Source organism: Phaethon lepturus, unplaced genomic scaffold, assembly GCF_000687285.1.
Source record: "Phaethon lepturus isolate BGI_N335 unplaced genomic scaffold, ASM68728v1 scaffold2684, whole genome shotgun sequence".
Taxonomy (NCBI): domain Eukaryota; kingdom Metazoa; phylum Chordata; class Aves; order Phaethontiformes; family Phaethontidae; genus Phaethon; species Phaethon lepturus.
This window is the reverse complement of record NW_010533823.1, coordinates 16,110-28,521: the sequence shown is the minus strand read 5'-3', so window position 1 is coordinate 28,521 and position 12,412 is coordinate 16,110. Positions and strand designations below refer to the sequence as shown.

Here is a 12,412-nt window from a genome sequence, read left to right as displayed (position 1 = left end):
AGCTTAGATCTCCTCTGTCGCTGCATTTTGCGGAGACCGTTCATCAACTTACTGTCTAAAGGGAGAGGGTAACAAGCATTACCAACCAAAAAATGTGAGGAATCTCTCTGAGATGCTATTGAAAGATCATTTCTGTCTCTCCTCTGTCCTTCCTTCCCTGTTTCATTGATGCTGTGTGGGTGACTGGTTCTTCTGACTCTTCCCAGTTCACAGTGGGCCTCTGCTGCTCCCCTTGTACTTGCCATGCACTGATTAGTAGCATAAATCCTACTCTGGGGGACTGAAAACCTAAGGGACAGCAGGATCTGAAAAGTGAAACCAGCTTGTTCTTCCACTCAGCAAGAACCAAGAAGCATCTGTTCAGAGCAGAACAGTGATACAGACACAGTCCTAACAGCAGCTGGCCGAGCTGAAACTCAGAAGAGGAAGAAGTTGGCAGTACAGCCCTTTATGTACTGGATTTGCTATAGTTAAATATTTAACTGTGCTGTGGCTTGGAGGATTCCAGGACATGCTATAGACCAAAGTTTCTTGAATTTAATTACTATTTTGCATGTCATTTCATACCCTTCTTAGGGAAAAAGTTGAGTAACTCATCTGAAGTCTCTCACGCAGAAGTATCTGTGTGTCAGGTCACCTGTTGTGTAAAGTTAGCTTAACATTGTCATTATAAGTAACTAGGACAGCCTGGATAGGAAGTCCTATTACATTTCAAGGTCTAAATCCCAGAGATAAATCTTGACTACTGATGAAATGTAGCTGATTTACCGTCCTATGGCTGATCAACATGTCCACATACATGTGCTTTCACGCTCCACTGCGTCTTCGTCTGTGAATCTCAGTGATTTTTTTTTTACCTGTCAGTTTTATGGCATCTTTTAAAAACAAGCTAATGAATTGATTCTCCAGCATCTTTGTGTGGCAGACAAGACGTACCAATATCTTGTGCCTATCTGTAACAAAAAGTAAACCATGTAAAGAAATTTGAAAATTCTCTAGATCACATAATAAGTTAATAGAACAGCTAAATCCGGAATTTAAGACTCCTGACTCTTTATTCTGTGGTCTTGGTCACTTTTTACCATGGATAATGGGAGAATAAACTACTATGTTTTGTGGCAGAAGTAAGTGCAATTTTTTATTTTTTATAGGAAAATTTCAAAAAAGCAGAAACTTTGAAGCATTGCTAGCATTAGTATTGTCAGATTACTTGCGCTAAATAGGATCTGAATTTCATTAATGCCCACCTATTTGCTCTGTGACGAATGCAGTATTGAAGGATGTTCCAGTGCAGCTGATTATGGTGCAATATAGAATACTGCTGACTAATATACACATGGTAAAGGAGATAAAGACATTTATTCTCGATTATTTAAACAAGCTGGTATCATGTTTTGGGGTCCTTTCTTATACTTCGAGACTTCTGGCTATTGCACTGTGGTGACAACATGCCTTTCATTCAGCATGTTTCACATGCAGTGTGTTGGTCACTGGACAGTGCTGCAGAAGTTAAGGCAACATGCAGCAGCACTCGTTTCAGCTGCAGCTTCTGTTCCCATTGAATGTGATAATAGTGCCCATCACTCTGCCATGCTTCAGTCTGCAGAGTTTATTATGAATTTACTCCCTGTCTGGAAGACTGCCTACTCTTTCCACATTTACCTCCTTTCATTCCTCTCAGAATCCTTTCAGGAGCAAACGTAGCACATTTTTGCCATTTGTCAGACAAATGTAAATAAGCATTTTATTCTTCCATTATCTTCTCTTTTATTATCTCTTTTCCTTCATCTCCCTTTTCTTCTTCCACTCCTGGTGCAAGGCAAGCGATCAACTTGACAGCTGCTATCCAAGAGCCTGGACTTGTGCCCACTAAGTTGAAGGGAAGGAGTGTAATCTTATCTGAGTGAGCCTATGGGCCTGTTGCCAATAACCTCCCAAGCACTGTTTTGCTGGCTAGATGAAGAGTTAGAGTAGAGGAAAAACCTGTGTTATTGTTGATGTGATGCAGCTGATTGTTCAGCAGTTGTTGAAAATGTGTTAATTTTATTCCAAGTGTTCAATTAGAGCAGTAGTACAGTAAGTACAGAGTTACCTCTCCCAGTGGCTCAGATATTGTGGCAGCTTTCCCGAAAGTCTACCACAGATTAAGTGGTGAATTTGTTTTCATTTGCCTTCGTCAGCCACACTACTTAATTCAAGATGCTAAACTGAGAGCTTCACGCAGACAGGTGCACAACCCCGTTTGGGATGCATTTAACAAGGGAAGAATATCTTCCGTGAGAATCTGTAGTTTTGTCCAGCTATCAAAATCTTTCAGGGCCTCAGAAAAATTGCTGCGTCCAGAACCTATTTTCAAAAGCAGAAGCTAACATTTTCTTTCGAATTGCAGAGACCTGAGAAATGCTGACCAAAGTCTTCAGAGAGGTAGAGCACTTGCAGCTTAAAGTAATTTCTCCCTCTGAGATCAAGTCCAGCTGTTTTAAGTCAGATAGCCAAGAATCAAATTTTCCACTGTTCATTATAAAAAGCTGAGATTTAACCACTGGAGAGCTTTGAAAAATTCTAGCAAGCATGTTTGCAGATTTAAGTGCCTGAATGACTTTCTGAGTATTTGAACCTAAGATTTATTTGCATATACATCCCATAGGGACTTTCTCCTTCATGTAATCCATTCTCATGCTACTTTTCCCAGTCCCCGTTATTTGTGTAGTTGGTTAAAGTGCTTCTGTTGAATCCTTTCAGCAGTGGAATTGGTGGAAAGTTGTCTAACCTTTCTTCCCTTCCTCAGTCTCTACAAGTAGAATTTCTCTCTGTATTCTGCCCACTAACCTTAAGATTTTCCTCCCTGTTTCAGACTTTTGACATGAAATAATTGGTTTATTCTAATAGAGAAAGTTTATTTGCCTTCTTCCATTTTTTCTATAGCTTTCTGTATTTTTCGTTCAGCTGCTGCTCAGCCCTACAGGCTTAGACATTGCCTTAGCTCCTTCTGCACACCTAGCCTGCACATCAGGTCACTGACCCCTTTTAGCATTGCTAAGCAATTAATGAGATCCTTTATGCAGCTATAATGGAGAGTTCCAGTCCTGCCCTTAGTTTGCCAGAAACGAGCAGGTTAGAAGGAGGTCTGCTTTTTCAATGAAGGCTTATTTCCCATACCTAATACACAGTAGATGCCTCATTTGCATGGTGAAACTGCTTTTGGAACCAGAAGCATTCTTTTTGGCCTTGCTGTCTTCCTAATATTCTGGACTTCTGGGAGAACAGACCATCTGCATGGTCTAATGCTGCTTTTTGCAGCAGTTGACTCCTGTGGAAGTCCCCAGAGGTGAATTTGGTCCAGTGAATGAAAATATAAACAGAAACCTGTAGAAACTGCCCTTACAGTTCTGGAGCACATAGTATTTTAAATATAAAAAAAGACAGTTGAATGTAAATAATGGTAGCTTTACATACAGAAGTTGTTGATTTCAAGTTTGAATTTGTTATAGTGGTTAGAACTGAAATAAGTACTGGTGAAGTAAAACAGTGCTGACTACAGCTGTGTTTTGATACGCATCAGAGCGTCCCCTTGAATTATAAAGTGGGGTATTGCTGTGCCATGTAGAGCTACCATTGGCAGAACAAATTACACAAAGCTGAGACTGAGGAGTTTTAGCTGACAGAAGCAATAATGTGATGGCTTTTTTGCAAACTGGAAAACGTTTCTTTTTCTGATGTTCACTCCGTAAACAAAAGACAGTGTAAAAACACAACTGTATAGTAAAGTTATAAAACATCCACTTCTCAATAAATTATGAAGCAAACGTACAGCTTAGTATAAGAAGGCAAAAATAAAAAGGTAGAAAATGTATTATTAAATGCCCTACAGTATTAAGGCCAGTGTATCAGGAATCAGTGGCTGATTTTTGGCCAATGCTATTTATATACATAAATCATTACCACTAAATGTAGTATTCTGCATTTGCTGTCTGTACATACTTCCTATTAATACTGCTTGAGCTGATTTTTGTGTTGTTGGAAAGGACATGTCGTTGCTTATTAAAAAGCTGAGCCCGGTATCGCTAGCTTTTCAAAGGAGAGCTGTGCTGTTCTGAAGCCCTGGCAGGACCTCGGTTACATCTGCCTTCAGAAGAAGCCGGTGCAACCCAAAAGCTGTGCAGTCGGTTGCTTGATTAAACGTGCCATCTAGTGGTTGGCGGGTGATAGGTAATTTAAAAAAAAACCACAAAAAAAAAAAAACTGCAACACATAAAGCCAATGGAGAGGTTGACAAATCCTCACCTTCTTTTTCCCCTCCTAAGTAACAGGCATTCATAGATGATTATTTGTTTCCAAAAATGCCATTGTTTCTACTATCTGTTGTCCACTCTCCGTTCTCAGGCTCTTTACTGAGGTCCAGATTGAAATCATCTGCTGTGGCAGAGTACTTGGGCAGAAAAATTAGTGCTGTATTCACAAAACTTCAGAAGTCATATTGTAACATCACTGTTACTGCTTGCATCTGAAATGTTGATTCTCAAAAATTTGGTTCAAATGCCTAGAACTGCTCAAATTTCCTTGACACCCACCCCTTACTGCCCCCAAGTATCCCTGTTGTCCACCTGTTCTTTAAGTAACTGCTAATCCTCGCTCTTGCTTGTATATGAGTGGTGTGCAAATTGAATTTTCTGCAGAAAGTTGCCACCAGAGCTGCCCAGTACCCTAGTGTTTAGTGCAGGCACCCAGGATGTTTAAGACCCAGGGCTAAGCCCCTTGACTGGTTGATTATTTTGACTTTGGATTCCTGTTGGTGCTGAGGTTTCCACTTAAGAAGAGACCAACACCCACCTCACCACTGAACCTCCTTTCAGGTAGTTGTAAAGAGTGATGAGGTCTCCCCTCAGCCTCCTCTTCTCCAGACTAAAAAACCCCAGTTCCCTCAGCTGCTCCTCATAAGACTTGTGCTCCAGACCCCTCACCAGCTTCGTTGCCCTTCTTTGGACACACTCCAGCACCTCAATGTCCTTCTTGTAGTGAGGGGCCCAAAACTGAACACAGTATTCGAGGTGCAGCCTCACCAGTGCCGAGTACAGGGGCACGATCACCTCCCTGCTCCCGCTGGCCACACTATTTCTGATACAGGCAAGGACGCTGTTGGCCTTCTTGGCCACCTGGGCACACTGCCGGCTCATGTTCAGCCGGCTGTCAACCAGCACCCCCAGGTCCTTTTCTACTGGACAGCTCTCCAGCCACTCCTCCCCAAGCCTGTAGTGTTGCATGGGGTTGTTGTGACCAAAGTGCAGGACCTGGCACTTGGCCTTGTTAAACCTCATACAGTTGACCTCAGCCCATCGATCCAGCCTGTCCAGATCCCTCTGCAGAGCCTTCCTGCCCTCCAGCAGATTAACACTCCCACGCAACTTGGTGTCATCTGCAAACTTACTGAGGGAGCACTCGATCCCCTCATCCAGATCATCAATAAAGATGTTGAACAAGACCGGCCCCAGAACTGAGCCATGGGGAACACAACCTGTGACCGGCCACCAACCAGATTTAACACTATTCACCACAACTCTGTGGGCTCAGCTGTCCAGCCAGTTCTTTACCCAGTGAAGAGTACACCTGTCTAAGCTATGAGCCACCAGTTTCTCCAGGAGAGTGCTGTGGGAGACAGTGTGAAAGGCTTTACTTCAGTCCAGGTAGACAACATCCACAGCCTTTCCCTCATCCACTAGGCGGGTCACCTGGTCATAGAAGGAGATCAGATTGGTCAAGCAGGACCTGCCTTTCATGAACCTGTGCTGGCTGGGCCTGATCCCTTGGTTGTCCTGCACATGCCCTGTGAGCACCCTCAAGATGAACCTCTCCATAATCTTCCCCGGTACCAAGGTTAGGCTGACAGGCCTGTAGTTCCCGGGATCCTCCTTCCAGCCCATCTTGTAGATAAGTGTCACGTTGGCAAGCCTCCAGTCACCTGGGACCTCCCCTGTTAACCAGGACTGCTGATGAATGATGGAGAGTGTCTTCGCAAGCTCCTCCGCCAGCTCCCTCAGAACTCTTGAGTGGATCCCATCAAGCCTCATAGACTTGTGGGAATCCAGGTGGCATAGCAGGTCCTTAACTGGTTCCTCCTGGATTATGGGGAGTTTATTCTGCTCTCCATCCCTCTCTTCCAGCTCAGAGGCCTGAATACCCTGAGTATACTTAGTCTGGCTATTAAAGACTGAGACAAAGGCGGCATTAAGTACCTCAGCCTTTTCTTCATCCTTGGTGATAATGTTTCCCCCCCCGCATCCAATAAGGGATGGAGTTTCTCCTTGGCTCTCTTTTTGTTAATATACTTGTAAAAACATTTTTTGTAGTCCCTCATGACCATGGCCAGATTGAGTTCTAGCTAAATCCATCAGGTTTGAGATTGGGTTTGGGAGAGAACTCCCTAGGGAGCATTGCCTGGCTCTTGGTGTAAGTTTGTGTCATGTAGCATGGGAGAGATTGCAGCTCACTGTCATAGCCTGGGAACATGGTTTGAAGAACATGGTACTGCACATGGGTTGCACTGCAGTGTAACAGTCCTCATCCATGCTCTTACCCCGTGCTAATATGGGGGCACCAAGCCCCTACTGGAAGCAGCTGAGGTGGAAAAGATTGATTTTAAAAAATGGAATAAAGTAATCTTTGTTATTAATCAGGGAAGGAGTTATGTGAGACAATCAACACCTGCCAGCTTTATAAAATAAGAAGTGCACACTGAGGATCTTTGTTTTCCATATGTGATGTTAAACACTGAAAATCACGTTTTGATGTTGTTTCTCTCTGGAGACACATGTGTGATTCAGTCCAAAGTCACTACTGCTCTAAGAACCACCTATCGATGTGGGTCCCATCTAATGAAGTACTTGTCATCTTGATTTAAAAAGGGCTGCTTTTAGATTGTTGGTATAGTGTAATTATTTTTCTGTGCCTTTATCTTCTAGGATATTAAACACAACATTGTTTGAACTGTATGAAGCTCTGGGCAATTTTCCTGCCTTATGGGTCTTCAACATGCTGCTTGTGATTCTTCAAATTCTGCACTGTTTTTGGTCTTACCTAATCATAAAGGCGGCCTACAAAGCTATTTCAAAGGGCAAGGTAAGACAGCATGGTTCTGTTTCATGTTTAGTATTTCAACTTTTTCAGTATCAATACAGGGTCACTGACTTTTTGGTTACTTTTTCTTTCTAATTCATAACATGTTACTGAAGACACAAGTTTTATGTGAACTCTTCTTTCCTTTCATGGAAACTTTTTTCTGCTCCTCCTAACAAATGTCAGATAAGTTAATACATTCTTTATAGTGATGTTATTTATATATGCTTCCACACTTCTTTTTTATAATGTGTTACACTGAATCAAACTACATTAAGATAGTGGATTCAAAAAAACCAAACAAACAAGCAAGCTGCTTTCTTGTGGCTGCCAGTTCTGTTATTCTTCTTTATAGTAGTTGCTAGCAAAGTGTTCATTTCCCAGCTGGTAGTGATAGTAATAATAATACAAATTGAAATTCTGCTGCCTTTGCTAGTGGCAAAGTTACAAATCACAGCCTCTTTTGGGTTCTGGTATTAATGAGCTTCTGCAAAGGGCTATGTACTTTCTTTCAAGGATTCCTATAGCAAGACCATTTGAGATAAAATTCAGTGTCTTGCTGCCATTATTATATTTGACAGGGAAATATAATTCACAGAAACACTAGCCTCATTACGCTTGCTGTGCAGATATGGTGCTCACATTTAGACAATAGAAATAACACTTACAGATCGTGTTAAGTACAGGGTATTTTGCCCTTAAAGAGTAGAGTGCATGAGTAGATGTTTTAAACATGTGACCGCCCCCAAGTGAATAGGATTGTTCTGCAGAAAACTGCTTTCTAGGAATGTACTGGAGAGCTCAGCCTTGTAATGGATGGAGCCCAGAATCTGCAACTCCCTCTGTATGAAAGACAGTGCATTTATGAACTGCAGTTTGCCTGGAAGCCACACTTCAGTCTCCTCTGCTTTTAGCAATTATTAGCCTCAGCTGTCCTGTCTGAATTACACCAGTGACTTCAAAGAGTGCTTCCTACTCTCTCTTAATCTGCTTGTTTATCCTTTCCCTTGTGCTGTGCTGGAAGGCTGGGAAGTGGAACCCCTTGCATGTAAGTTTCTTTAAATTTACTAAGCAAAGGATTTATTCTGTGCAATACTGGTGTTTGTGAGGGTTTTTTAATTTGTAATTTCTGCTTCATGTTTTTATCCATTGTTTGTGTTTATATATTTCAGTGAAGACTAAAGGCCATTTTTACTTCTTGCCTATGCATTGCTTAACACTATTCAAACCCACTTCTCTTTGTAGTATTTGGGTTACAAAGGTTAAAAAGGTTGCAACCTTTTTAACACCTATATATCAGCAGGATAAGCAGCCACTTTGCCGCCATTCAGGAGAGCGTAAGTCCTCTGCCTTGTAGTTCAAACAGTTGCACAGGAGAAAATTTAGGTTGTATGAGAGCAAAGTTAGACACTTGCAGTAAGACAGCGACCAGGTTAAAGATGCCTGTGCACGACATACATGGAGGATTCTTCTTCCTTCAGATCTTTACTTACTTCCTCACTCACAGCCCTGTTCTTTCCATTTCTGCAGTAAAATAAATTTTCACATCACATTACAGATATCTTACTGTAGGTATTCATCCTTAAGTATTGTTTTATTGTTGTATTACCAGCATCCACCTTTGGAACAACTCAGCTGAGAAAGCAATTTATTATCATTACATTTTTAACTAATCCTGATCATTTATTTCTTACTCTCTGTTATGCTTATGAGTTTTATGAACCTAGATATATATTTTGTAGACTCCTGTATAAATTACTCTAGTGGCTTCTTTTAGGGATAAACAAAGAGAACTAAGTAGTGCAAGATGTGTTGGCTTTCATATCAGGTTTTAAGTGCAAGGACCCTGGTAATGTTGCTGCATTTTAAAAATGAAGAGAGCAGATCATATGTTTAACAGAAGTGTCTGGAGCATATAACATTCTTTTGATTGCTTGGCCTTGGAGTAGGACCCTAGCAGAAGAATTTCATATATTAAGGGAATTTAAAATGACGCAGAATTTTTCCATCATCTGGTCTGCCCTCACCTCGATTGCAGGCACTCAGTACCCTGTGCTGGGCCCATTCTCTTCTGTCTGATAAAAGAATAATTCTAAGTGTATTTCTGTATCTCCACCGGCTTTAATATAAAAGTCGCTTTATGTAAAGGAGACTGAAGTAATCTGTTAATTGAAGCTGTGTAAGTATGGAATGAAATTTCTGACTTCAGCTGAAGTCCAGTTTCATATGTTGTCAGAATTGTGGGCTTGATAGACATGGACATTAAAAACTCTACTTATTAGGGGGTATATGGGAACTGTGTGTTTCTTTTTTCTCTGTTCCAAGCAGAATAGTGTCACTCAGGTGTCAGGATATTGCAAGGATGGTAGAACCATTGGGAACCCCAAAGGCAAATGGCCATTTCCGAGGTGAGAGCTGGAGTGCAGAATTGTCATGAGGGCTTTCTGGAGTAGAGGAGAATTACTGTAAGACAAAAGTTACATGCAGTGGCCCTGTTCTTTAATGGTTTTGATTTCTTTGGGGAAAAGACTTGCCATGTGTTTTGCCCCCTTTATGTCCATTCGCTATAGTAAAGTCCATTGTAACTGCCCGATGTGGCAATCTGCACAGCATGGATAGATTCTGAATGAATTAGGAAGCTCAACTATACAAACAGGGGGACAATCAGGCAAGGAAAGCAGCATCTTTAAAGCTTCATGCAGCTTAGACTTGAGACCTCTTTCTGTTGATGCTTTTTTTTACTTCATTTGATGCACTTTTACCAGTTCTGAAGATTTTAAAGGTCAGACTGGATAAATCTCTGAGTAACCTTGCCCTGACTCCATAGCTGACACTCCTTCAAGCAGGAGGTTGTGCATAGACTTCTTGAGGTCTCTTCTGACCTGAGTTATCCTATGATCCTACACACTGACAGTGCCTTGTTACTTCCATGGGAAAAACATCCCATTAAAACCAGGGCAGGCAAGGCCTTTTCTTTGCAGGATTTTCTTTTGTGTTGCCCTTATTTGCTCTTCTTAACCTACCTGTTGGCTTCCTCATGTTTTTCCTTGCTTTGGATGCCCCTGACTGAATGCAAAAGTGAAGCAAAGTGAACTTAGAGATTCTGAAGAGACTCAGTGCTCAGCTCTCAATCTTGGTGATTTTCATTTACGACCTTCAAAGAGCCCTACAAATGAAGGGAGCAGACTCCTTAACCTAAGAAACGGCATTCACCCAGTAAATGGGTATAAACTGGCAGGAAGGAAGTCAGTAGAAAATTAGCAGGAAATCTCTAGCAATTAAATTAAGGTCAGTCTGTTTCTGAAAGCTTTCCAGTGGCATGATGGGGCAGATAGTGGAACTGCTCAACTGTGTTTGTCGTTCCTGTGATAGGGACTGGGGTGGATTCTGTCCAGTGTTTCCAAGCCCCGTTCTCACCACTTGTCTGAGGACAGAGACTGGTGTTACCTGGTGTGGTGACTCATGTTTCGGACAGCACTCCTGTCTCCTATTGCAAGCCCGTAGCACAGTTCCCTGGAGCTGTGTGGCATCTAGAGAATGAGTTGGGAGATGAAGGGGAGGAAGTTAGGGTGAATATTTTGTATTATCAGGTCAAAGAGAAGCATCCCAAAGGAAGCACAGGAAATAAAATTGTAGGAGGAGGACAGAGGGATGGGGGGCTAGGTTGAACTTGGGAGCTTGGATTGTTGGTTATTTTAGTCTGTGCACAATCTTTTGCCTTGAGCACTGTGCCCTCACTTGGACATACTACCTTCAATGCACCAGTGCATAGTTCTCACTCTGCCTTGCACGGGGCATATGTGTGTACAGGCATCTGTGTTTGAAGTGAGTCCAGGCAGGCAAAGGCAGAGAAGTGTGCTAGAGCTGAGATCGCCTTTAAAGCTCAAATTGAAAATTGTTTGAATTCTCGTGAGTCTAGCTTGAACCAAAAAGCTCAGTTGTTTCCTTACGATCACCTACTGCTTGCTTCTTTTTCAAATTCTACAGGTAGCAAAGGATGACCGAAGTGACATTGAGTCAAGCTCAGATGAGGAAGAAACAGTACCTCGTTCAAAGACCCCGCACAGCACTGTCACCACTAATGGGACCGGCGGTGCCAATGGGACAAACGGGTATCTTACTGGTGGCACTTGCTCAGAGGAGCATTAATCCTTGAGTTCAATCATGAGACACGACAGAATGAACTATTTGCTACTGGAAGTAAATTATAAGTTGTGAATGCGGTTTCTTCATATATCTCAGCATCAGAAAAAATTAGGCGTATCAAAGCATTCTGATAGTGCACTGCCATATTTCCTGTTTGTGAATGAAGACAACACATCATTCTCTATACGTAGGCATGCTGTATGTGTATGTAACTGACACAATGGGAGCAGTATTTTCACTTGTACTGTCTTTGAAATATTATTTATTTTGTATTCTTTTGGGAACTTCTGGACAAAAGGGAATATCCATTCTCAAACTTTATCTCTTGGAATTCTCGGTGGTGGAGAGCATCATGCTCAGATCTCTTCTGTCCATCCCTGTTGCTTTTGCTGAGTCTGCTATAAGTAATAGTTGCCTGATTTGTTACTTACAGTAAGATAGAACATAGCTTTATAGATTTTAGATCCGCTTCAGATATTTTTGCTATCTTTGTGTTTTAAAGTGCTGGTTTTGAAATTGCCTATCAAGTCACAGTGGCCGTTCCTCCAACATAAAGTATTAAAACACTGGATTGATATTTTAAATAGTAGGTAATGTGGTCAATTAGCAGTTTTGGGAAAAAAAACCTGTGGTAATTGTGGGATATTTTTTAACATAATTTAAAATTCAATTTGGTGGTTAATTGCATTAGGAGTAGATTTGATTAGGTGTGCAAATACCCAAAAGCATTGATGTCAACAGTTAGGATAAACTCATTCTCACTTTTTTTTTTTGCCTTGCAATTTTTGACCTCTACAGATTTTAGCTTTTTGCAGAGATTCCATGTTGAAAGGTGTTTGTTCAAGCGCACCATTGTGAATTCAGACCCCACTCCTGAAACTGTTCTTGCAGGTACAGGTGGATGACAGCAGGGGTGTAATGGAAAAAACAGCAAATGAAAAGTTCATTGGTTCCTCGGACACAGTTCAGTCTAGGTATTGTTCTTATAATTATTGCTACTTTCTTGGTAGGGTGAAGAGAGAGAAGGCAGAATATCATACATTACTAGAAGTAGTTTATTTTAAATGCATGAAAACTTGAGCAAAAGTCACTTAACATCATTCATAGCAGACTTTGAAAGCTCAGCAGTATTTCATCACCTCTAGAAATAAAATAA

General features: G+C 41.5%; 1 protein-coding gene across 1 annotated transcript in view; it reads left to right on the top strand.

The window, feature by feature from the left end:
* The window catches only part of CERS6 (ceramide synthase 6), a gene marked incomplete at its 5' end in the record, with an annotated part of 64,073 nt that extends 52,814 nt beyond the window's left edge, over positions 1-11,259 (top strand). The window contains 3 exons of the mRNA XM_010285311.1: positions 6,957-7,113; positions 8,135-8,158; positions 11,098-11,259. Of these exons, the coding sequence (XP_010283613.1) occupies positions 6,957-7,113; positions 8,135-8,158; positions 11,098-11,259 (343 nt within the window). The remainder of the gene's footprint in view (positions 1-6,956; positions 7,114-8,134; positions 8,159-11,097) is intronic.
* Between the last annotated feature and the right edge of the window lie 1,153 nt (positions 11,260-12,412).